This window comes from Podospora bellae-mahoneyi, chromosome 2 (assembly GCF_035222275.1).
Source record: "Podospora bellae-mahoneyi strain CBS 112042 chromosome 2, whole genome shotgun sequence".
Taxonomy (NCBI): Eukaryota; Fungi; Ascomycota; class Sordariomycetes; order Sordariales; family Podosporaceae; genus Podospora; species Podospora bellae-mahoneyi.
In genome coordinates this window covers 2,870,841-2,894,029 of record NC_085881.1, presented here as the reverse complement: position 1 = coordinate 2,894,029, position 23,189 = coordinate 2,870,841, and the positions used below count along the sequence as shown (strand labels likewise).

The 23,189-nt window shown below is 52.8% G+C and overlaps 11 protein-coding genes and 1 non-coding gene across 12 annotated transcripts; 6 read left to right on the top strand and 6 right to left on the bottom strand.

Moving 5' to 3' along the window:
- Positions 1–104: 104 nt before the first annotated feature.
- On the top strand, positions 105–2,011 carry SPO11 (endodeoxyribonuclease; the record flags this gene model as incomplete). The annotated part of the gene is made up of 8 exons (XM_062876494.1): positions 105–619; positions 673–739; positions 801–909; positions 967–1,056; positions 1,111–1,191; positions 1,242–1,313; positions 1,369–1,669; positions 1,728–2,011. The coding sequence occupies exons 1-8, from the start codon at positions 271–273 to the stop codon at positions 2,009–2,011; spliced, it is 1,353 nt and encodes a 450-aa protein (XP_062735090.1). The 5' UTR covers positions 105–270.
- Positions 2,012–2,149: 138 nt separating this feature from the next.
- QC761_0039440 lies at positions 2,150–2,237 on the bottom strand. Its single transcript has one exon. It is a non-coding gene; the product is annotated as a tRNA-Tyr (tRNA).
- A 595-nt stretch (positions 2,238–2,832) lies between these two features.
- On the top strand, positions 2,833–4,114 carry QC761_207470 (uncharacterized protein; the record flags this gene model as incomplete). Its single annotated transcript, XM_062876493.1, has 3 exons — positions 2,833–3,047; positions 3,103–3,447; positions 3,525–4,114. 3 exons carry the CDS (start codon positions 2,833–2,835, stop codon positions 3,649–3,651), a joined length of 687 nt encoding a protein of 228 aa, XP_062735089.1. The 3' UTR covers positions 3,652–4,114.
- YAR1 (ankyrin repeat-containing protein) lies at positions 3,689–4,396 on the bottom strand (the record flags this gene model as incomplete). Its single annotated transcript, XM_062876492.1, has 2 exons — positions 3,689–4,118; positions 4,183–4,396. 2 exons carry the CDS (start codon positions 4,394–4,396, stop codon positions 3,745–3,747), a joined length of 588 nt encoding a protein of 195 aa, XP_062735088.1. The 3' UTR covers positions 3,689–3,744.
- A 442-nt stretch (positions 4,397–4,838) lies between these two features.
- QC761_207455 (uncharacterized protein) lies at positions 4,839–5,807 on the bottom strand (the record flags this gene model as incomplete). The annotated part of the gene is made up of 3 exons (XM_062876491.1): positions 5,185–5,807; positions 4,948–5,112; positions 4,839–4,878 (listed from the first exon to the last, which is right to left on the bottom strand). The coding sequence occupies exons 1-3, from the start codon at positions 5,688–5,690 to the stop codon at positions 4,839–4,841; spliced, it is 711 nt and encodes a 236-aa protein (XP_062735087.1). The 5' UTR covers positions 5,691–5,807.
- Positions 5,808–5,902: 95 nt separating this feature from the next.
- Positions 5,903–8,273, bottom strand: QC761_207450 (uncharacterized protein). The gene is made up of 2 exons (XM_062876490.1): positions 7,440–8,273; positions 5,903–7,377 (listed from the first exon to the last, which is right to left on the bottom strand). The coding sequence occupies exons 1-2, from the start codon at positions 7,627–7,629 to the stop codon at positions 6,077–6,079; spliced, it is 1,491 nt and encodes a 496-aa protein (XP_062735086.1). The 5' UTR covers positions 7,630–8,273; the 3' UTR covers positions 5,903–6,076.
- On the top strand, positions 7,903–8,700 carry QC761_207440 (uncharacterized protein; the record flags this gene model as incomplete). The annotated part of the gene is made up of 1 exon (XM_062876489.1): positions 7,903–8,700. The coding sequence occupies one exon, from the start codon at positions 7,903–7,905 to the stop codon at positions 8,698–8,700; it is 798 nt and encodes a 265-aa protein (XP_062735085.1).
- QC761_207430 (uncharacterized protein) lies at positions 8,701–10,365 on the top strand (the record flags this gene model as incomplete). Its single annotated transcript, XM_062876488.1, has 4 exons — positions 8,701–9,021; positions 9,081–9,207; positions 9,265–9,388; positions 9,442–10,365. 4 exons carry the CDS (start codon positions 8,701–8,703, stop codon positions 10,190–10,192), a joined length of 1,323 nt encoding a protein of 440 aa, XP_062735084.1. The 3' UTR covers positions 10,193–10,365.
- Positions 10,366–10,623: 258 nt separating this feature from the next.
- On the top strand, positions 10,624–11,529 carry QC761_207420 (uncharacterized protein; the record flags this gene model as incomplete). Its single annotated transcript, XM_062876487.1, has 1 exon — positions 10,624–11,529. One exon carries the CDS (start codon positions 10,624–10,626, stop codon positions 11,527–11,529), a length of 906 nt encoding a protein of 301 aa, XP_062735083.1.
- A 362-nt stretch (positions 11,530–11,891) lies between these two features.
- QC761_207410 (Type I Iterative PKS) lies at positions 11,892–19,870 on the bottom strand. The gene is made up of 6 exons (XM_062876486.1): positions 19,744–19,870; positions 19,570–19,668; positions 18,734–19,503; positions 14,105–18,677; positions 12,273–14,030; positions 11,892–12,210 (listed from the first exon to the last, which is right to left on the bottom strand). The coding sequence occupies exons 3-6, from the start codon at positions 19,075–19,077 to the stop codon at positions 12,145–12,147; spliced, it is 6,741 nt and encodes a 2,246-aa protein (XP_062735082.1). The 5' UTR covers positions 19,078–19,503; positions 19,570–19,668; positions 19,744–19,870; the 3' UTR covers positions 11,892–12,144.
- A 94-nt stretch (positions 19,871–19,964) lies between these two features.
- QC761_207400 (uncharacterized protein) lies at positions 19,965–22,001 on the top strand. Its single transcript, XM_062876485.1, has 2 exons — positions 19,965–20,396; positions 20,476–22,001. Exons 1-2 carry the CDS (start codon positions 20,295–20,297, stop codon positions 21,913–21,915), a joined length of 1,542 nt encoding a protein of 513 aa, XP_062735081.1. The 5' UTR covers positions 19,965–20,294; the 3' UTR covers positions 21,916–22,001.
- QC761_207390 (uncharacterized protein) lies at positions 21,933–23,032 on the bottom strand. The gene is made up of 2 exons (XM_062876484.1): positions 22,293–23,032; positions 21,933–22,227 (listed from the first exon to the last, which is right to left on the bottom strand). The coding sequence occupies exons 1-2, from the start codon at positions 22,909–22,911 to the stop codon at positions 22,040–22,042; spliced, it is 807 nt and encodes a 268-aa protein (XP_062735080.1). The 5' UTR covers positions 22,912–23,032; the 3' UTR covers positions 21,933–22,039.
- Between the last annotated feature and the right edge of the window lie 157 nt (positions 23,033–23,189).

Here is a 23,189-nt window from a genome sequence, read left to right as displayed (position 1 = left end):
AGCAACGGGATCCACCCGTCAACCTGGCAGTGACGCACGGGCCCACCAAAGTGCATGTGAGAGAGACCTCATCCATGTCGGAATCTTTCCGATGACATTGGGAAGGAGCACTGCCAGATCAGTGTGTGATCAGGTCAACTCGACGAGGAAGGAACACTGGGCTGGCAACAATTGCAGTACTACTGTAATTGCAAGTAAAAATGGGAAGGAGCTGGAAAGCCTGGGTATTTCCCCAGTGCAGAAGCAAGCGACTTGTGCATCATCTGTCAGATGTTGGTGCAAGTCGGCGCCAACCCGATCACCATGGACGAAATATCGACAAATTCAACTGAGGGGTATTCTCAAGGCACTGGTACTCACAGCCAAGATTCATCTGGTGCCTCTTCTGTCAACTACGACGCGGTCAATGTCGTCGCTGTCGCTGGCAATGGTGCCCTCGACCGAATCGAGTCGCTTCTCGAAGCAATTGTCGATGCTGTCACGACCGGAAACGAAATCCTTATTCCCTACAGAACTGTCCGAGCATCACGCCCTGGGCGCTCACAAGGCCCGCCAGCGGCGCGCCAAGCTGGTGTGGTGAGATTCCCAGGTCGTACCATCCAGGAAGCGAAGAAATTTGGTTAGTCAACCGGGGCGTATCGAGCGATTTCATCTAACTGGTTCTGTGGATAGAAGCCTTACTATGCATCATTGAGCTTTCCCATGAGGCTTTACTGTCGGGAATGTTGATCACCAAGAGGTCTGTTTGTGAGGACTTACCTCCAAGACTGGGATGTTGGCTCACTCACCTGAGTAATCAGAAACATATACTACCAAAGTCCAGATCTTTTCGGCTCACAAGCTGCAGTTGATGTCATGGTGGACAATCTTGCTTTCACCCTTGGTGTCGGCCGAGGCGATTTGAACATTGTAAATAGGCATCTGTTACTTCTCATGGAGTCAAATTTCTGACTGGAACGATCATAGGTTGCGACAGCCAAAGGCCTTATTTCAGGCCCCATCATGTTGATCAGTCGAGACGGTTCCGTCATTGACTGTGGGCTCTCTCATAGTACCGTGAGACATTACCTGAGACGATCAAACACAAGGGTTGTATGCTGATGGTCGTAGGGTATTCTTTTGCCATCCACAAGCGAGATCCGGAGCATTGGCTTTCATGAGGTCCAGTGGATTTTGGTGATTGAGAAAGAGGTCAGCTGAGACTATTGCGCTTAAATGGCCCCGGCTGACATGGGATCAAGGCAACTTTCCGAACTCTTGCTGCAGCTCAATATGCAAAGAACTCCCGAGCAGGTCACGGAATCCTCATCACGGTATGGCTTCAATGTTACAGATGATGTGTTCATAACTAAGTTCTCTGTCTGCCAGGCCAAAGGATTCCCTGACTTGGCCACCCGAAGGTTCTTGTCTGTTGTACATTCCATGCGGCCGAGTCTAGTGATTTTTGGTCTCGCAGACTTTGACCCTGACGGTATTTCCATTGTCCGAACATACCAGAATGGTAGTAGACGTCTAGAGCATGAGAACGAGGCAACTGTCCCCTCGCTCTGCTGGCTTGGAATTAAGAGTCGCGATCTCCTCTCTTCATGGCAAAGTCCAGCAGTTGACGATGAGGAGGACCAAGAATTACATGGAACCACAGGCGGGGAATCTCCTCAATTGGTGGAAAGTGAGCAGGTCCCCTTCTTTCTGTTTCGTGACAGTTATTAACCTACTTCTCGCGCCAGACTCCGATTACCAGCGGCCAGCCAAAAGACCCAGGCTGTCAGATTTTCGAAATCCAAGCGACAAAGTGTCCTCTCTCACTTTGAGGGACCGAAAGAAAGCTGGCGATATCCTGAGGGCCATTTCCTCTGTCGAGCTGCCCTCCGGCGGCGGGTTGGAACATGCACAGGAACTACAGCGCATGCTGATGTTGAACCTCAAAGCTGAGATACAGGCCGTGGACAGTTATGGGGATCTGAGTACCTGGCTGGATGACAATCTCTGCGCGAGAATGCACGCGGACTAGTGATACGGGAATCTGCAGCTGGCTTTCGCTGCCTCAAGTGCAAGTAGTGTTGTTGGTGTCTCTTGGAGATAAGTCAGTCAAGGGTGGTTGGTCCCCACATAGGTGCCACTTTGGCCTTCCCCATCAACAACCAGGAAACCCCTTGTGGTGTAGTTGGCTATCACGTTCGGCTGTAAAGGAATTTATTGATACCGAAAGGTCACCGGCTCGATTCCGGTCGAGGGGAATATCTTTTGCCCTTTTTGAACCGCGTGGTTGTGGTTTACCCAGCTTCATTTTTGACTTTCGGGGTGAATCACTTTGAGGCCATAGCCAAAGCCAAAGGAGTACGAGTCTAGCCAGTTTATGAGAGAAGAAATACCAAGGTCAGCAGGTTCAAATGACGACCAACAAACCTTGAATAACAGCGGCAAGCCACCGGAAAAGATTTCCGAACCATTCACTACCATTGCGTGTCTCTAATGTTTCTTATATTCCATGTCCTTCTCTTCTTTTTGTGCCCGATTCTTATTGTTCCTGACATCCAATGTTTGTACCCTAACCCTCTCTCCCCGAGTCTTTTCGTTCACTAGGCACGTGACACCGTACAAATTACGCGTAATATTTCACATTTGCCGTCTCATCGATGTAATTTTCATCACCACCTGCCCAACTGAAACTGCATCAGAGTAAACTTTTGACAACGACAACAAAAGTCTGAGAGACCCACCCTCATTATCTCTCAGTATCTCACGCTACTATTCAGGTACTCAGCAGAACTTTTAATAGATCAGGTTTGCTTCTTTTCGTCACCTCTTCTCGAACAGCTCGGACCCACCAAGATGTCGAATCAGGACCAACAACCAGCAGACGCCCTCATCAACACCACCGACGGCCTCGCCTATTGGGAGTCTATTGCCCCAGATGTGAACGGCATGTTGGGCGGGTTTCCCCACATCAGCAAAGTCGACATCCAAGGCTCAAAAAATTTCTTGGCTAAGCTTGGTGTTGGCGCGAAGAAGAGGAAGGTGGAAAGGGCGTTGGAGGGGGGCGCTGGGTTTGTTTTCACCTTGTCTCCCATCAATTCATACTCACTGACAACAGCCCGATAGAATAGGCCGTGTGACGACGGGGTTGCTCCTCGATGGCATCGCCCAGCAAGTCGACGTCATTGAGCCGATTCAGAAATTCACCGATGAGCTCAAGGGGAAGACGGGGGTGGGTAAAGTGTGGAATATGGGGTTGGAGCAGTGGGAGATGCAAGATGGAGGGGAGAGGTATGACTTGATATGGATCCAGTGGTGCGTGGGGCATTTGACAGATCACCAGCTGGTGAGCTTTCTGGAGCGGTGCAAAGCTGCGTTGGATGTGGAAAAGGGGGGGTTTATTGTTGTGAAGGAGAATAATAGTACAAGTGGGAAGGATGATTTTGATGAGGTGGATAGTAGTGTTACGAGGTATGTTTGTTTGTTTGTGTGTGTTTTTTTAAGGGGGGAGGGGGATGGATGTTGCTGCTAACAGAAGAACACCCCAGGGAGGACGCGACATTTAGACGCATCTTCAAGGAGGCCAAGTTGAAGCTCGTGCAGGTTGAGCTGCAGAAGGGGTTTCAGAGTAGTGGGTTGTTGCCAGTTAGGATGTATGCTCTGAAGCCAGAGTAAGACGGGTACATCACAACAATAACAAAACAAATCAAAGAGCAGTTCTCAGTTCATGTCATTTTTTTCTTCTTTTGGTATCATTCGTCGTTCCTCTCAACTTGACTCCTTCTCCTTTCCTTTCGAAGAGCCCTCATTCTCCTCACCGCCTTCTACCTTTACATCCGCCACAGCTTCCCCAAGACCCTCCTTTGCATTCTCAGCCTCCATCTCACGCACCTCCTTGAGGAAGTAATCCACCACATCGATCTTCTCGCTGAAGCTCGCCAGGTCAAGAGGGATGTAGTTCTTGTCATTTGCCAACGCAACAGACGCACCATTTTCAACGAGGAGCTTCACGATTGGGAGGTGGCCGTTGAGAGCTGCCCAGTGGAGGGCTGTGTTGCCGAACTCATTTGTGGCGTCGAGGAAGGCTTGTTTTTGATCTTTGTCGGCGGTTGGAAACTGGGAGAGGATGTACTCGACGATTTCTGACAAAAATTATTTTAGTTTCATGTAAGAAAATAGTGGATAGGATGAGAGAATTCAACTCACCAACATGACCGTTGGCGCTGGCCATGTGCAGGGTTGTATTCTTGCTGCTCTCGTCTACCGCCTGGGCGAGAACGTCGGCGGGAGTGGGTATCCTGTCGGTGGTCTGGCGGGCAATGATTTCTGAGAGGAGAGTGGAGAGCTCGTCTTTGTCACCGACGCGAGCGAGGTAGATGAGGTCGTCGATTTCTTCTTCTTGAAATTGGATCGAGGCCATTTTCGGTGTTCGAGGGGGCCTCAGAAGTGACGTAAAATCGAACCGAAAATGAGGGAAAATCACGAGATTGATTCTCACGACAATAGATAGGCAGCAGACTGGAATATGAGGGTTGAGATTGAATGTGAAAGTGAGAGCTGGGGTGTGTGTGACTTCATCACTGCGGGCAGCCAAAAGTTGTGAATTTTTTCTGGAGCGTTGTGGCCCAAACAGTGCGGGCACTGTGTGGCCTGAGTGGCCATACTGTGCACCCCTTATTCACCCCTTTTCAAAGGACAAATGTTCAAGGCATCTTCCTCGACTGAAAGAGTAGAGTACAAGTAGAGCTGCTATTAAATGAATTCCAAGTGATTTTCATATATCATGTCTCTTAGCGCTCGATCTCAATGTGACACAAGGAGATGCTACCATCTGTGTCCCAGACATGCAGAACTTCAACATTTTACCACTCCCCAATAACCAAGAAAAACGGGTCAGCAGAGCTAAGTCAACGTCAGTAGCTTGTACATAATTCTACGTTTACGCTCAACCAAACATGGAGGGCAACTCACTACACCCCAAGTAGATAATTCGGCTTAAGATCGATCTGGTCAGCGCGACAACCGATTGTCTTTTGCGAATAAATCTGACCGGGCTTCCAGTCACCGGTGACTGAAGATGCCCCAGTACACTGCGAGTATTCCAGTTCTACAAGGCCTCTTGCGCTGTATTGTATGCTGAACACACTTTGTGTCAACACCTTGTGGTATCCATGTCATCGTCAAATCAAAAGGAAAGGATGTACTCACTCGCCATTGCTTCTCTGCCCTGGCTCATTACACCTCCACCCATCATTAAGCAACAGCGTCTTCTCATGAAACCTCAGCTGAATCCGTGGACCACGGGCCCCAAGCAGCCCAGCCGTCCCAGCGTCGACTGAAAGCCACTTGTCGCACCAGAATACATGGGCCGCGTTTGGTATCGGCCCGGACATGGTGGTGTTGCAGCGAGCTAGGCCCCCGATGGCGGGGTTGGTGAGGTTGAAGCTGAAGTAAGTCGACTCGATGCTGGGCTTCTGTTCTTGTTCTTCCGTGGGTGACATGAATGTGGAAGAGGTGGTGTATTGGAGGCCTTTGATGGACCAGCGGAACTTGACATCGACAGTCTTGTTGCTGCAGGAGCTGATGAAGGGTTTGGTCCAGCCGAAGTCGTAGTGGTAAGGACCTTGGCCGAGTTCTGTTGAGTCGACGGTGGTTGTGGTGGGTGCCGCCCTGGAAAGGGTTGACATGGCGGAAAGAAGGGTTGTCACGAGCATGTTGGAAACCGCAATTCGACCTATATTTACTTTTGCATAGGGAGGATTCAAACGAGGTGGTTTAGAACTGGAGAGGCAGCGGTGGGACTAGCCGTCGCTTTATGAGTCCGTAAGAACATGAAGCTTGAGTACGGTCGGAAGCGATGATCTGCAATGTAACATGTGCTTGTGGTAGCATGTAGTAAGCTTCTCAAAGTGGAATTCTCGGCCTGGGATAACATGCAATACCGCTTGTATTAATATAAGGCTAATAACGATAGAGTAATATACTACATGAAATAGAAGAGGTCATAATATGTATCTATTTTTAAATCAGATTTCTTGGGCACCAGGCTGTGGATTATGTCTTGGCAAATAAGCAGTACAGGACAAGTGATGATACTAAGTTATGTCGCAGCGATTCTAGCATCTCCAATCACTGCCTCCTCACCCCGTGATTTCTCAACAAGGTCCGGGAAGTTATCCCACGATCCTTCCACACCGCACCAACGCACCCACCGCACCATTACCCTAACAATCTCCTCATCTTGTCGCATTTCTTCTGCCACAGTCTTTTTGATCTTATCAGGGACTTTGTACTGTCCTGGCTCCAGCATCCTCTCCACAGAGTCCAAAGCCAGATGCGCAATCTTGAAGAAATCCTTCTTCGCCAGGGGGAATCCTTCCACCGGCTCGGGTAGCTCCTGGGTGTTTAGCATAGCCCGGATGACCTTGGAAATGTGTCCATCGTCACCATAGACATTCGCCCGGTAACAGAGTTCTGGCCAGCCGTCCTGGGGGCGCTTAGGGGTGTACCCAGTAACCCTCTCAGGGTACAGCTTGGGACATCCGCACCCGGCATACATCACCGCGTCTCCCCAAGCCTTCCACTGCAGCATCCGCTTCTTGTTTTCGTTGGAGATCCAATCTTGTGCCATAAAGGTCGGGTAGAAGATTCCCAGCGTGGACATGTGAAGCATGACAAAGTCGATGGCTTCCACCTTGCCGGGATGCTGGGCTGCCCCGAGAATGTACGCGCAGGTGTGTATCATGGCGGTGGTCTTTTGTTGGAGGTCCTCTGGTGTTGCATCGACTTGGTATGAGGCCAGATATGGCACCAGCTCTTTGGCCACCTTTTTCAAGAGGCCGTCAGATATTTTGTTGAGGGGGTCGTCAGGTGTCACGGCGTTAGCAATGACGGGGTCGTTTTGAAGACCAGTGACGATTTCCAGCAGCGATTTTGACGGGACATCCGGGTTCGACTTGAGATATTCCTCCACTGGGAAGATGAACCACTCTGGCCATTCGTCATGAACACACCCCGCTGCGAGAGCCTCGGCGACGAGACAGGGTTGGCTAAACTCCAGGCCACAGCCGAGGTGGATCATGGGATGAAGAAAGCCAGAATGCATGCGCGCAAAAATATCGTCGGATAACTCATCCCCCTTGAACAGGTACTCGTTCACGACAGCCGGGACCCCCCTCACGGCAATCTCGTCTTGGAAAAACCGGACATAGTCCTGGTAGTAGTCCAGGTTTCCAATGCACTGCTTGAAGAATGCAGGTTCTTTCAGTTTAACCGCAGCTACTGACGCTGGATGGTATTGGATAAGGGCCTGGTACGGCTTGTTGAGATCGTACATGGCCTGCACCTCTGATGGAGTGGCGCCCAGCGCCCAAAGTGTGAGAAGATGGTGCACGGTGTGGTCTACAGAGCCATGTCAGAAGCCGTTTCATACAGTTTACAGTACAATGCGTTTGCGAACTTACTGTGGAAGCCCACGGCATCAAAGAGAGTGTGGTAGCGTACATGATTTACCATCAGCAGCTCAGAGACCTTGTCTGCGCTTTCTTGGGTCAAAACCTTGACGTGGGTATTGCCTGGAGTGTCTTCAGGCGAAAGTTGAATGTTATACGGGGAGATCTCTTTGGGGATGCATCTTTCTCTTGGGAAAGCCATTGCGGTTGTGAATTGGAAGCGGAAACTTGAGAGAGCACCTCACCTACTCGTTGATGCTGAGGAAAGAGTGTTAACTTGTACGCCAATCAGGTACTGTACCAGCCATGACAGCTGCATCGGGGAGGGGTATCGGTCACCGAGAACGCCTCGGACTTGGCGTTGCTGACAGGAACAGCCCTCCCAGCCAAGGTACTTAGGCATGTGTGATAATCGATTTTCCCTCATCTCATTCCACAAAGCGTTTGCCGTGCTGGCTCGGGATAGCTATCAACGATGCCTTCTTATGCAGTGCTTGGTGCCACAGGCAACACGGGCAAAGCTCTGATGCAAATCCTCCTGCAATCACCCGTCAACCGGGTCAACGCCTATTGTCGGTCCAAAGAGAAGCTCTTCCGTGTCTGCCCCGAAGCCGCCAAAAACAAGCAGGTGAAGGTGTTTGAAGGTCATCTCGACGATATCTCGCTCATTGCCGACTGCATCCGCGGTACCCGGGCCGTGTTCCTCGCGGTTGCAATAGTGGACAATATGCCAGGTTGCACCGTGGCTCGGGACACGGCATCGGTTGTCATCTCGGCTCTCGATCGGATTCGGCATGAGGCCGACCAGCACAACTCCCACCCACGGCTTCCGAGACTCATCCAGCTCTCCTCAGCCTCACTCGAGGAGTCCTTCTGCGGAGACGTTCCTGCCTTTGTTCACTCGATCCTCAGCACTGCCGTGTCATATCTCTACAAGGACCTCGCTGAAGCCGAGAAGTTCCTGCGAGCGCAGCAGGGCTGGGTGACTTCCGTCTTTGTCAAGCCCGGAGGGTTGGTTCATGACCAGCAGAGGGGCCACGAGATCAGCACGGAGACAGCCAAGACGCCGCTCTCCTTCTTGGACCTGGCGGCGGGAATGGTGGAGATAGCGGCCAGTGAGGAGGGAAAGTACAGTATGCGGAATGTCAGCGTGCTGCCAACGTCGGACCATGTCAAATTTCCGTGGGATGGCATTTACTTTGCCTTGACGGGGCTGTTGTATCATTACATGCCCTGGACATATCGCTATCTGGGTGAATACCCGCTTCCATAGATGTTCACAATCCGAATTGTGTTTTACCGATATCTCGGAGTAAATCAGTACACCCATCCCTTTCCCGGTTTAGACCCATACTACTTGAGGACATCTCTCGCAGCCCAAAGTTGTCAAACAGAATACCACGGTATTGCCTTCCACCACGCACTAGGTACTGTTTCACTACATACTGTCAATATGGAGTCCATCTTCAATCAGATCAAAGAGCTCTACACCAAGGCAGAGGATGCCGGGAAAAGAGAGATCCAGGGCTACATCCGTGAGCTGCAAGTTGGCTTCTATTCAGATTGGGATGTTGTTATGAGACTCACCAGCGGGGTATGTTTTCCTTTACGGCATCCACCTAGTCAGATATAGGGGGCTAACAGTGCTTGAAGCCTCTTCAACTGGCTCTGGCCAAGATTGGCATCGACCTCGACATTTTCACGACCCTCACAGAGAGTGATATTCCTATCACGCTGAGCCAGCTGACTGAGCAAACTGGGGCCTCGGCACAACTTTTGGGTACGGATCATGGATTCACGTTCAGCAACAGATGCTCGGAATACTGATACATAGCAGCGCGCCTCCTTCGTACCATGGCAGCATTTGGCCTCGTGAAAGAGACCGGGAAGTACGAATACACCGCCAGCGCCTTCACCAAAGTCTTTTCGAACCCCAATGCGGCGGGTGCTATTTGCCAACTGTCAGTCTCCCTCTCAACGACTCCAGAACGGCAGAAGCTAACTATTTCTGTAGCTTCGATATTCCCGGCCCGTGTACCCAGGCCATGCCCGACTTTCTCGCCGAGACCAAGTACCAAAACATCACCTCCAACAAGCAGACCGTCTTCCAGAAAGCCTTCAACACTGACCTGACGCTCTTTGAGTGGATGCCTCAACACCCAAAGCACATGAAGAGCCTAGGCCACCTGATGGCACTGGAACGCCCAGTTCATTGGGTAGACAAGTACCCCGTCGAGGAGAGGCTCGGTTCCCTTGCCACCAAGCCCGACGAGGCCGTCTTGGTAGACATAGGCGGCGGGTTTGGCCAGCAGGCCATCGCATTCAAGGCAAAGTTTCCCAACCTCCCCGGCCGCGTTATTGTCCAAGACATCCCGCAAACTCTGGCGGGTGCCAGGCCGGTTCCGGGCATTGAGTTTGTCGAGCACGACTTCTTCGGCCCACAGACTGTCAAGGGGGCCAAGCTGTATTATCTCCGTCATGTGCTCCACGACTGGCCCGACAAGGAATCTTTGCAGATCTTGAAGAACATCATTCCTGCCATGGGCCCGGACTCGCGTTTGATCATCGACGACGTGGTGCTTCCTGAAATGGGCGTGCCTTGGCAGTCGGCGTACATGGATTTGATTATGATGAACAGCTTGGGAGGCGTGGAGCGAACCAAGCCTGAGTGGGAGGCGCTGTTGAGCGAGGCTGAGTTGAAGATTGTGGAGATTCATCAGTATGACTCCAAGATGCAGTCTATTATTGTCACGGTTCCAAAGTAAGGGATTGGATGTACGCGTTGGTACTATTAGGTAGCATGGTACACGAATGCAGACCAAGGTGAATAGGAACGGGCGAATGCGACTTCTGCTACCCTTAACTTCTTGCATGGCTTCAAGGTTGTCTTGATGAACGATGACTCCTAATACATGTCCATAACGTCATTTGTGTTGACACCAAAGCAAAAAGTTGCTTAGTTGAGTCAGGTTAGCGACACAATTGTGCGGTACGACGAGCACTTGCCAACGAATTCGCTCCCCGAAATATCGTACACCGATATTGCAGTAGCTTCATCAACCAACAGCAAGCCAGATCGCCACCCATCACTCACCTACCTATTCCACGCATACATGTAGGCATCAGTACACCCGTGGTGAAAGAGACTGACTATCCATAGGTAAACGCCACCAAAAGAAGCTCACCCATCATCAACATGTCCACCTACGCCCTCCTCGGAGCTACCGGCGCAACCGGCACCAGCGTCCTCCGCCACCTCCTCCAAAACCCCCCTCAAGACCTAATCCAACTCAACATCCTCGTCCGCTCCAAACCCAAACTCCTCCAAACCTTCCCAACCCTCCTCTCATCCCGCCCTCCCCCCCCTTTCAAAATCCACATCTTCGAAGGCACCTCCACCTCTCCACACTCCCTAACCCCCTGCCTAACCTCAGCAACCACAATCCTCAACTGCGTCGGCACCAACGCCAGCAACCCCGGCACAACCCTCCACTCCACCACCGCATCAGCCATCATCTCCTCCCTCACCACCATCTCGCTCACCAACAAGAGCCACTACCAACCCCCCACAATCCTCCAACTCCGCACCGCAAGCCTCAACCCCGCCCTCTCCTCCCAAGTGCCCAAGCTAGTCCACTCCATTGTCAGTTTCTGTCTGCACAACAGCTACTCCGACCTAGAACAGGCGTGCAACCTCTACATTCCAGCTTCCAGAAACGGGTTGTTAAATTACATACTCATCGACCCGCCCACGCTTCACGAGTCCCCCCCGACGGGATATTCTCTCATCACCCGAGCAGACGAAAAGCAAGACGTCGCGCTTAGTTACGCCGATCTTGGGGCGGCGATGTGCGAGCTTGCCACGACGAAGGAACGGCTTCACGGAAAGGCAGTGGGCGTCTCGGCGAGGGGGAAGGTGAGAGAAAGATGGATGCCATTGATGGGGTTCCTAGCCAAGGGGGCGATGGGGAGAGTGGGGGAACGGTTGAGAGAGGGGGTGACATTTATGTATGGCCCAATGGCGCCTTTTTTCGCGATTGGTATGTATGCTGAGGCTCCCGGGTTGCCTGCTTATGCGACCGTGACGGTGAGAAGTAGTTAGTATATGAGCATGGGCTTATTTGTAGTTTGTGACTCTAGGGATAATGATGATGATGATGATGATGATAATTGTTTTGGTGGCGCGGGCAGTGGCATGCTGGTTTTGGAGTGGTTAGCGGAGGAGTGGGGGCGGGTGTAATCTTAGGGGCCGGGTGGGTTGATGTTGTACGTCCGCAGAGATGTGTAATAGTTGATGATATTCTTAGATACTCAAACAAACAGCTCCAGAGAGTAAAAACCTTTTCCTATCCTCTCACCAGTAAGTGGGCCTCAGGCCGAAGCCCTGGAGCAACCTGCTTGACCAATCCGCCGGGAGTAATACCTCCCACAGTTGAGGAATGAACAGTGGTGATGGGAGTGGAGCGAGCAATAAGACATGTAGGGGTTACGCCCATTAACGTGAATCGAATGAACCATTTCTCCAGAACGAACGAGGTGGCAATACGAAGGACAAGGGATTAGCAATAAACCCCAACTGGTCATAAGAGATCAGAGATACAAGTTCAAGCCTGACCATCCAGAAAACGCCAACGAACTCAAAATATCCCAACTCGCCTAGATGCAGTGAATAGAACTCATAACTTCGTCACAGTCGTAACCCTTCCCCCATATCTTCTCACCCAGTATAACTACTCATAACACGGTCAATCAGATCGCTGATCAACCCGACATGCTCCTTGCTCTGTTCTGTTCGTTAGCCAACATCCCATCTTCACATTCCTCACAACAAATCAGTCCACTCACCATAAGCGTAAAATGATTCGCCCCCTCCGCCTTCACAATATCAAACTCGGCCCCAGGCAGCACCCCATCCCACCCATCCGGTCCAAAATCAACCCTCTTCTTGACCATAAAATGCATCCCCTTCATCTTCGGCGCCTCGCTCTCTTTCAACACAGTCTCCGCAGCCCAAATCAGGCCCACCTTGGGCATCCTACCACTGATGGCTTTAAGCGGAGCAACCTTGTAATCCAACATGACATCTACCACCGCCTGAAAATGCGGAATCAAATACCCCGGCGGCTCAGCACTACCCCCCTGCCCCCCAGGTTGATTCGCAAACAACCCCACACTATTACAATGCTTGTAAAAGCTATCCGGCAACTTCTCCATCACCTGTGGCACCGGCGCGTCGATGATGATTATACTCCCGACCTCCTCCCCGGAATTCACCAGCGCCTCCGCCACGACGTAGGCGAACGCCCCACCCGAGGACCACCCGCCTAGGTGATATGGTCCGTGGGGTTGGCGGCGCCGGATTTCGGCACAAAAAGACTCGATCATGGCTGTGTGGGTGCAGTTCATGTTTTCGGGGTCGCGCGCGTAGGGGCAGTTGAGGCCGACGACGGCGACGTCGGATTTGAGGCGGGGGAGGGGGACGTAGGAGGATGCGGAGCCGCCGCCGTCGGGGAGGAGAAAGAGGGTTCTTTTTGCGACGCGGGGAAGGCTTTGGAGGATGACGGACGTGCAGGGACGGCAGTGTGGCACGCGCTTGATGGATGGGGGGGTATCGTTGTCGTCATCCTCGGGTTCGCTGGCGCTGCTGCTGCTGCTTTCGTGGATAGAGGAGCTATGGTCTAGGTCTGAGGTGGTGGAAGAGATGGAGGCGACTTCTTCCGGAGCAAGATTGCTGCTGCTGTTGTTGTTGTTGTTGTTGAGGAACGCGGAGAGTTTGGCCACGGTGGGGACGTCGTCGAAGAGGGAGAAGGCTGAGTTGAGGCCTAGGCCGAGTTCCTCTTTGAAACGACTGGAGATGACCATGGAGCTGAGGGAGTCTATGCCAATGTCGGAAAAGATTGTCTCGGTGGTGAGTTCTTCAATCGCGACGCCGCTTTCCTCAGAGATGATCTTCAGTGCGGCAGGAAACTGGCTGCTGTCGAAGGCTGCGCCAGACTCCGTGGTGGGTATTGCCAATACATCGGAAGCTCGGGTTGTAACATGTGCAAGGTATGGGTCTGGTGTCTGTTGACTTGCAACCGGCTCGGCGTCATGGTATTCGTCATCTTCATCATCTTCTACTTCTGCTGCGGTAGAAGAAGCACCCAAGTAGTTTCTCAAGGCACCAACAGTTGGGCAGTCAATGAAGAGGGAGAATTCCGAAGCCATGTCCATGCCCAAGTCTTCCCTCATTCTACTGCCAATTACCATGGAGCTCAGTGAGTCAATGCCCATGTCGACAAAGTTGCTCTCATCTGTGAGCTCCTCGAGAGCAACACCGCTCTCCTCGGAAACAACCCGGAGGACCGCGTGGAACTTCTCATCATTGGGTGTCTCGCAAGTCTTTGCCTTGGGTTTAGGGGCTGTCCTTTTCTTCACCAGGTCTGAGGTTGGCGCTGGCTGGTTTGCTTGCTTCGTCGTCATCGGAGCAGGCGTTGGTTTGACGTCAACAAATGATGGCTTGGACTTTGCAGGAGCTGTCGGGTTTCCGCCGCGTTGACGGATTCCTTTGTCAAGTGCTGACTTGAGCACAACATGCAATGCCTTTCGTGGCACAATACGCAGCTGTATCATCGAGTATCAGCATCTTACCCTTCATCAAACACACTAAAAAAAAAATAGACGTCACGACAACTTACCGACAGATTCCCAAAGAACGCCACCACTCTGTCCCCATGCAGAACAACTACATCACCGTGAGCAAGATCACCCCCCTTATCCCTGCTGAACTTGGTGTAAACCTCATACTCCTTCCCCTTCACTAGCGGCTCATAGATCTGCAATGACCCCCAGCCATGGTTGACATACACCTCCTTGGCAATATCCGTCTCGTCACTGGCGTTCATGGCAAACCCAGCCACCTGGGTGATGGCATCCACATACGCTGGATGGGCAGCAAAGTCCCCTTCGCTCTTGGCATCGGAAAAGTTCATCTTACAAGTTGCTTCATTTTCTGCCTCTTTGAGAATCAGATTGTCGAGGAGCTTGTAATCAGGGTGGAAAGTAGCCATGCTGCTCATGAGCTTGTACCCGCTCTTGCGGGTGTATCGGAGGCATCTTCCCTTCGCCATGCCATCGTGGAGCTGGTGGATCTTGGTCTTGTAGTCGGGTACTTTCTTTTGGAGGGACTTGTGCTGGGCATCTGTCGTGAAGCGGACTGTGCAGGTGGCGTGCTCCGTGTCAAGCTTTCCGTCGGGGAGATATGTTGCGAACTTGACGGTGGCTTTCCGGGTGGTGGCGGCAGCCTTGGGAGGCCAGCTCATTGTCAAAGTAGTGCGGAGGAGCTGGGGACCTTGTCCATGGGGAATAAGGGCTTTGTCGACAACAAGATCACACACGTCAACGAAGCCGTCCAGGGCTCCTGGGTGTCCGGCTCGGAGTCGGGCCATGGAGTATCTGCCGACTTGGAGGGCAATGTCGGCGTAGAATGAAGGCGTGGCGAGGGGGATGCCATCGACGAGGTGGCCTTGTGCGATAGGGTTGACATCGGCACGGGACATGTCTGTTTCGACGATAAAGGTGGCTCCCAACGGCTCTGTCTTCTCTTCGACCACACGGTGGACAGTGGTTGTAGTCTTGATTTCAGGGTAGGCTTCTTTCGTGGCATCCAGCTTTGATGGCTTGCGAAGGGGCGACTCGGTGGGCACCTGGTAGGCAGAAGTGTACACCTCTTTGCCGGCATCAGCGCAGTCGCATTTGATCTCGTGGCGGTGCAGGCACCAGTCGCCTTCGTAAGGGATGTAGTACTCCTTCAAGTCCCAGCCATAGTCGGGCAGAGGGATCACTTTCTTGGCCGAGTCAAAAGGAGCGTGATAGGCGACCCAGTTGACGTCGAGACCAGCAGTGTAGATGGTCGACAGGATGGTGGTGAGATTAGGCCAGACGTCTGTGTTCTGATGCAGAGTGGATAGCGTGGTCATGTTGTTTCCGAGTGTCATCTTCACCATGCCGCTGAGCAACGGTTTTGGCCCAAGCTCGACGATGATGGTCTTATCGTTGATGAGGCCCTTATCTCTGGCTGTCTCGAGAGCTTTGACCATATCGACCGCCTCGCGGCAATGTTTGGCAAGATAGTTGGCATCGATGGCACCTTCCTCGTTAATGATATTACCCAATAGTGGCGACAAGACAGGCACAACCGGTTTTGAGAAAGACACCCCACCTGCCAGTTTCTCAAGGTCTTCCAGAATCGGCTGCACCTGAGCCGAATGAAAGGCAAACGGAAGCTTCAATACTGTCGCCTTGATCCCCTTTCCAGCGAGGACACGTTGCGCCTCGGTGATATCCTCGATCGAGCCGCTCACGACAGTATCATGCGGGCCATTGATACACGCAACATCACAGCCCAACCCTTCCAACATCTCGGTAAGAGAGGCAGCTGAAGCTCTAGCGGCTAGCATAGAATGGGTACCGCGCTGACAGCGTTCCTGAAGAAGCTCGGCTCGCTTCCCGACGACATAAATCGCGTCAGACGCTGAAAGGACACCGGCCACATACAGCGCCGCGTACTCTCCAAGACTGTGTCCCACGACAACGCTAGGCCTGAGCCCAAAGGATCGGAGGAGGTCACCGAGGGCCATTTCAAGGCATGCCAGACCGACCTGCACCACTACGGGGAGCATGGCATCCATGTCGCCCTCAGCAGAGGTGATGATGTGCAGAAAAGAAGGGAAGCCATGGCTCTGCGCGAGACGGTCGAAGCGATCAACGGCGTCACGGAATTTCGGATATGCCTCGTACAACTGTCGACCCATACCAAGGTACTGTGAGCCTTGACCTGTGAAGGCAAAAACGACGTTGGGCTTGGTCTTGGGACGGTTGATACCGTCTCCATTGGCGATGGCCGTTATCAAGCTGCGCTCCACCTCGGTGATGGTGGACCCGGTGATGCTCACGCGGTGAAGGTGATGCCAGCGGCGAGCTGTGGTGGTATACGACAGCTGAGAGATCGAGAGATTCGGAGTACTCTGAATGTACTCGAGGAGTCGTTCCAGGTTGGTCTTGAGCGACTTTCCCACATGGCCAGAAGCGGTGACAATGTGGTTGGTTCTCGGGTCTGGTGCAGACAAGTCCTGGCGCTCGGGTGCATCTTCCACCAGCAGTGCCGTGTTGCCACCGGCGGCGCTGAAGTTGTTGATGAGAACGCGGCGAGGCCCGTTAGACCGAGGCCACGGCTTGGGCTCCAGGGCAATGTGGACGTTGCGCGCTCCAAGGTCAGGGTAATGTCGGTTGATCTTGCTTCCAGGCTTGATCCCGCAGTGAGGCACAATGGTGTTGTGCTGCATCATCAAGAGCACCTTGACAAGGCTGGTCACGCCCGAGACACCTTCACCATGGCCAACATTGGCTTTCGCAGAACCAACGTACAATGGGCGATTCTTGGGACGAGCCTCCTCGTCAGGGGCAAAGACGGAGAGCACAGACTCCATTTCGACCGCGTCCCCGACCTGGGTGCCGGTCCCGTGCATCTCGATGTAGCTCAGCTCGTTGGGCCCAACACAGGCACTACTAAGCACAGCAGTCATGTTCTCGATTTGAGCGCCGACGTGTGGTCTCGTCATCGAGTCTGACATGGCAGAGTGGTTCGTCTTGGCGTCGAGGATGGTGGCGAGGATGGGATCATTATCAGCCAAGGCATCCTCCAATCGCTTGATGAAAACAGTGCCAACACCCTCAGCACGGCAGTATCCATCCGCAGCGTCGTCAAACGGCTTGCAGTTTCCAGTGCGAGACAAAAAGAAGCCTTTGTCAAGACCGGTGTGGCCATCGGGCGTGAAGATCATGTTGGTACCACCAGCAACAGCCGTATCACAGTCACCGCGCCAGAGCGAGTTGCAGGCCAGGTGGATCGCTGCCAAACTGGACGAGCAAGCAGTGTCATTGCTGTAGCTTGGGCCCGAAAACTCGAAGCAAAAGTTGATACGGCCGGGGATGAAGCCTCTGTTGCCTCCCGTAATAAAGTGCGTGTCGATGTTCTGGGCGGTGTTGGTCTCCATCCAATCATTGCTAGTGACACCATGGAACACCCCAATACGGTTGCGCTGCGTGGATGGAGTTGTATCGGGGACGATGCCGGCACGCTCCATGGCCTCGTACGTCGACATCAACGACATTCGCTGGGCCGGATCCATCTGAGGCGCCTCCTTGGGCGAAATGCTAAAGAACCGCGGGTCAAACTCAGCTGTAAAGTCCAGCCAGCAGCCCCATCGTGTGGCGCCTTTGTTGCGAGCCTTGCCGGTGTCGTCTACATGGGTTCTGACGTCCCATCGTCGACGTGGCACCTCTTTGCACGTGTCGACGCCTTTGTAAAGGAGATCCCAGAAGGCATCAGTACTCTGAGCCTCGGGAAATCTTCCCGACATGGAAACAATGGCAAGCTTGCACCTGTTGCTTCCGGGGCGATGGGAAAACCTGTTGGTCCCACCGGTCACGGTCCCAATTTCATTGGCGATACCGCCTGTTGCTAGAGCTGACGATAGGCTCTTTTGAGCGGATGACCCCACGGGAGTGATGACAGCGCTGCTAACACCGCGAGACTTGAGTAGACGAGGCACTTCGGTCTCAACCTTGTCCCATCCGATGGGTACCAGGAGACACTGAGACAGTGCCAGCTCGATAAGAACTCTGAAGTTTGCCACCCACACTAACTTGCCGGACGCGCTTGACAGGAAAGGGATCTTGGCTGAGTAGCCCGACCATGGCGCAACAGCAGTAGTCTCCAAGATGAAATCGATGTCTTTGGACGTGAAGAGATGGTCGCCGTGCGATGGCACAAAGACTGGAATCTCAGTTGTTTTGTACCCGTTGAATGACTTGGCAGCAAGCAGCTGGTCCAGAACACGGGGGCTTCCAGTGATAGTTGTTGACTTGGCGGCAGTAGCTGTGATCCAGGGATATCGAGTCTTGGGCAGGGCATTCCCATCACAGAACTCCTTCACGAGTGCCTCGGCGACTTGTGGCATAAGACCTGAGACGACAGCAGACCATGAACGTGCACGATCGGGAGCCGATGTCTCGAGACGGTCTCGCATTTCGAGCGCACAGAGGCCAAGACGGAATGCTATCAAGGCTGTTTGGACGGCTATGGGTAGCAGTTCTGAGAGAGAGCTGCTGCAGCTGATGGCAGCGGCGGCAAGCGAGCCGGTACATACACCCAAAACGTAGCTATCATTGGCACGCGGGTAAGGCTTTGTGCTGTCTTCTTCGTATGTCCTTCGGATATGGTCAGTATGTCCGGTCATCTTATAAGAGATTGAGATGAGACTCACCGCATAAAGCTGCCCAGCTGGGATATACACGACAAGGCAGTCTGAAATGCTGGGTTTAACTTCCCGTCGGCATACTTTTGCAACATCTCAGCCAGGTTGGCCGTCCTGGAGAGTTTGTGCTCTTGCGGCGGCAGCGATCGGATCATCTGTGCCCGGACAACATAGTGAGCCTGGCCCAGGAAGGCTGCCAGGAGAGGACAGTCCTGAACAGTCAAGAGCTCGCGCAGCTTTGGCACAAAGTCAAATGTTTGGTCTCCGAAGAGAAATATGCTTGTATTGTTGGCCATGGCTGGTGTGTGAAAGGTGGTCAAAGGAGTATGATGATGGGAGGAAGGAGACCACATGGTTATAGGTACGGGGAAGCAAGAAAGAGAAAAAAAAGGCTCATCTATAATGCGGTGAAGAAAGGAGATACAAGGGATTATTACTCAAGTTTCTCAATGAGAATAGAAGCACAGCATCAGCTGGCACAAGCTCAAGCCGATGCCGAGGGGTGACGATAGGTAACGCTAGTCTATCGCTTTCCGTTTCAATATTGCTCCGCAGCGGTCATAGTCAGTAGGGGACCGATATCAAGCCTCTCGGGCTTGCAATTTCGCTTGGATGATGGTACATGGCACGAATCGGGTACCTGTAAGGAGAATAGGCTGAGCCGGCCGACGCGGAGTGAAGCCTCGTTATACAGATTTTACCAGTGGACTGGTTGGTGCTTTGTCGTCAGATACATGGTCTCTCCCAGAGCCAGAGGTACCCAATTTACAGGTAACACGCTGGGATTGTAAGTATATGAGTACATGTTTATTTATTAAAGTGCTTCAGGTATGAAGGTGATATACCCAGACTGGTAATGTCTGATCGACCTAGGCTTTCTCGGAGCCATTTGTGTTGGCTCAGACTCGAAAAGTAAACGATAGCCTACCTATCAAGCTACACAACTTGAAGTTCAGAAATTCATCTGGGATGTCAGAACTCTTCCAACAGCTGGTGGGATATTACAGCAATCTCATTACCGGACTGATTTCTACAGGTAATATCACGGCCCAGATCATGAAGGGTAGGTAGGTACTGATCTTTCCAACCATTTTGTGTAACATATGCACTACAAATAATGATATCCAGAATGTAAAATGGCTGACGGAGTGACGGTGACCTCCGTGCGTGTATCCGGGGTAAGCTAAATAGATGGAATATCATTCGGTGGCCGAGGCCTTGGCTGAGATCCATGGCGAACAATCTCGTCCTGATGGCAGAAACTCACAATTTTTGGGGTCCGTGTTACCTTAGCTAGGTATCGTACCATCAAAGGGCCAGTCTGTCAATTTTGCTCCGTCGCTCGGCTTGTGACGATTATTGGTATCTCTCCCTCTATTAATGAATTTTGTGCCCAGTTTGGGCCACTCACGGGGACCACAACAAAAACCTTCCGTTAAAGCACTACTCCTCTCCATTTAATGTCGAATACCCCAAGCAACTTGTGTCGCCTTTATGACAGCCCATCTGATGCATCATCAGCAGTTCCAAACTGTTCACAAACCTTTCCTGAGAGACTGCCGCATCAAACATGACGATTTACCAGTCGATCCTCGACGCCACAACAGGCGCGCCCCTTCCCTTTGTGGGTATTCTACTCGTACTAGCCTTTGTCACTGTCCAAGCCATCACCGTAAGTTTTTCTTTCATAATGCCACCATCCCTCGTCATACCTTTGCCCTATGTTCTCCTAACATCGAAATCACTCCCAGATAATCCACACAGCCTTCCTCTCCCCCCTCGGCAAAATCCCCGGCCCCTTCCACGCCCGCTTCACCTCCCTCCGGCTGACCTACTCCGTCTTCTCCAACAACCGAATCCACTACGTCCACTCCCTCCACCGCCGCTACGGCCCCATCGTCCGCATCAGCCCCCGCGAAATCGACATCGCCGAGCCCACCACCGCCCGCGAAATCCACAAGATGGGCTCCGGTTTCACAAAAGCCCCCTTTTACGCCCTCCTCTCCCCCGGGCCCGTGGATAACATTTTCAATTTTCGGGACCCCAAGCTACACTCTGCCCGGCGTCGGCTCTACGCAAAGGGGTTTACCCTTTCCAGCCTCCGCAGAGAATGGGAGCCCACCATCCGCGAGACTGTTGCCCTCGCGGTGGCGAAAATCAAGGCTGATGCACTGAGAGGAGAAAAGGGGGCGGAGGTGATGGGGTGGTTCACCCTCATGGCCAACGAGATCGTCTGTCGGCTCACGTTTGGTGGTGGGGAGGACACGGTGAAAAAGGGGGTGAAGGACCCGTTTGTGGTTATGCTGGAAAGGAGGATGGGGGATTTGGCGCATTTGCTCAAGTATTTTGTTCCGCCGGTTTATTACCTCGGGAGGATGCTTGCTTTGGTGGTGAGGCCGCTAAGGGATGTGTTTTACTCGCAGGAGAGGATGTTTGCTGCTGGGAATAGGGTTGTGGCGCAGGCAAGGAGGGGGGAGAAGGTTGTGGATGGTGGGGGGAGGAGGAATCTGTTTGCCAATGCGCTGGCGGAGGAAGAGCAAGGGGGGCCGCCTGGGTTGAGTGATACGGATATTGTCACCGATGCTGGTGCTTTGTTGCTTGCTGGGTCGGATCCGACGGCTATTTCGTTGACGTTTTTGCTTTGGTGCGTGCTCAGCCGGCCGGAGGTGCAGAGGGAGGTTGAGGCGGAGGTGGCGGGGATGGGGAGTGGGGAGATTACTGATGAGGTGTGCGAAGGGTTGCCGGTTTTGAATGCGGTTATTGACGAGAGCCTGCGGCTGTATGGCGCAGCGCCGGGGTCGATGCCGAGGAGTGTGCCGAAGGGGGGAGCCACGCTTGGTGGGTACTATGTCCCGGATGATACGGTGGTGGTTACGCAGAACTGGAGCCTGCACCGCGATCCGGTCGCGTGGGAGAATCCGGATGTGTTTGACCATACCCGCTGGCTGCCGGGTAAGCAGCTGTCGGAGCGGGCCAAGATGTCATTCAACCCGTTCGGGTACGGTGCCCGGCAGTGCTTGGGGGTGCATCTCGGCCGAATCGAAATGAGGCTGGCTGCGGCCATGTTTTTCCGGGAATGTGCGGGAGCCAAGCTTGCCGCTTCTGCTACGCCGGAGAGCATGGTGGTGGTGGATAGTTTTATTGCTGGTGTTCCGAAGTCTCGGAGGCTAGAAATCACAATGAAGGGGTAACAGACCGGACATAGTTGGGCAATGAGAGTAATTTGCGAGTCCTTTGTAATGTATTAAAGTAGATATATGGTACAGTCAAAAGGGAAACTAATGTGTCATGAACATGGTGTGTTGTTACAAGCTGTTAGATACCAAGGTAGCTGCGCCGTCTCTTGCAGTTTCCTTTACCCTTGCCCTTGCCCAAGCACTCATCGACGGGAAGTTTCTCAGGAGTGATCAAAGCCAGCTCCAAAACTTCGCTCGCGAGACTGAAGCCGCTGAGCTCATTGGTAGGGGGCCTCCAGCCCTCCTTGTAGGGAAGACGCTCTTGCTCTGAAGATGACATGTTAGCAGGGTGGGCTGAGAGACATGCATGGGGCTGACAGGCGGCAACTTACCAAAAAGGATCTTGATCCAGTCAACCGGGCACTTCCCTGTAGAGGGCTCGACAATGGTACGGAGGTACTTGATGGTTTCGCCGTAGCTGGTGATGCGGTGCGTGACATCGTAGGTGAAGTCGGGGTTTCTCTTGCGCGAGTCCTGGACCATGGCATAGCGGGCCTTAGCAGCGGCCTCGAAGGAGATGTACTTTTCTCCCTTGAAGTGATCCATGAACTTTTGGAACTGTCCTTTATGAAGAACAGACTGGTCACCGCCGAACTTGGCATCTTCGCGAGACAGGGAAGCATCGTGCTCAAAGACGTTGTGACGATCCGTGAGGTCTTGAAGAGTAAAGACACCTTTGGATGGGTCAAGGGCCGTAAAGAGGCCCAGCTGAGACACGGTGAAGGCGAGCTCGTGACTGAGATGGAAGACCTCCTTGAGGACAGGGGTGAGGCCCTCGACGGTGATATTCTTGCCATCACGCTGGATGAAGCCGTGGTTGGCAAGACTGTTCATGGCCGGACAGGGAGCGCGGAGCTCGCCGGGCTGGCGAGTCTTCCACTTGGAGAAGTCGAGTTCTGCGAGGGCTGAGCCAGTGAAGGCCAGCAGAGATACCAGGCGAATGCCCAACATTTTGAATAGGGGCAAGACCACTAGCTAGGTATCTGGGAAACAAACGTTCGGCTTAAGCATCCAGGAAGTGGCGGATCTTGCCAATGTAAAAACCTGAAGCTGTTGGTGATGGTGATGGTGATGGTGATGGTGATGGTGATGGTGATGGTGATGGTGATGGTGATGGTGATGGTGATGGTGATGGTGATGGTGATGGTGATGGGGGAGAATCGCTTGAGCTCCAGGCACCTTTAAATACTCGAGTCCGTCTCATCCCCTTCTCTAGTTGAGTCTTTGCC

Excerpts from the sequence above, each read along its gene's own strand:
- QC761_207390 (XM_062876484.1), bottom strand. The coding sequence starts at position 22,911 with ATGTTGGGCATTCGCCTGGTATCTCTGCTGGCCTTCACTGGCTCAGCC. Across the intron at positions 22,228-22,292 it reads CTGGATCAAGATCCTTTTTG|AGCAAGAGCGTCTTCCCTAC; the intron begins GTAAGTTGCCGC and ends TGTCATCTTCAG.
- QC761_207410 (XM_062876486.1), bottom strand. The coding sequence starts at position 19,077 with ATGTGGTCTCCTTCCTCCCATCATCATACTCCTTTGACCACCTTTCAC. Across the intron at positions 14,031-14,104 it reads CGTTCTTTGGGAATCTGTCG|CTGCGTATTGTGCCACGAAA; the intron begins GTAAGTTGTCGT and ends TCGATGATACAG. Across the intron at positions 12,211-12,272 it reads CGAATCATTTTACGCTTATG|AGCAAGGAGCATGTCGGGTT; the intron begins GTGAGTGGACTG and ends CGAACAGAACAG.
- QC761_207450 (XM_062876490.1), bottom strand. The coding sequence starts at position 7,629 with ATGGCTTTCCCAAGAGAAAGATGCATCCCCAAAGAGATCTCCCCGTAT. Across the intron at positions 7,378-7,439 it reads TGATGCCGTGGGCTTCCACA|ACCACACCGTGCACCATCTT; the intron begins GTAAGTTCGCAA and ends ATGGCTCTGTAG.
- QC761_207400 (XM_062876485.1), top strand. The coding sequence starts at position 20,295 with ATGACGATTTACCAGTCGATCCTCGACGCCACAACAGGCGCGCCCCTT. Across the intron at positions 20,397-20,475 it reads TCACTGTCCAAGCCATCACC|ATAATCCACACAGCCTTCCT; the intron begins GTAAGTTTTTCT and ends AATCACTCCCAG.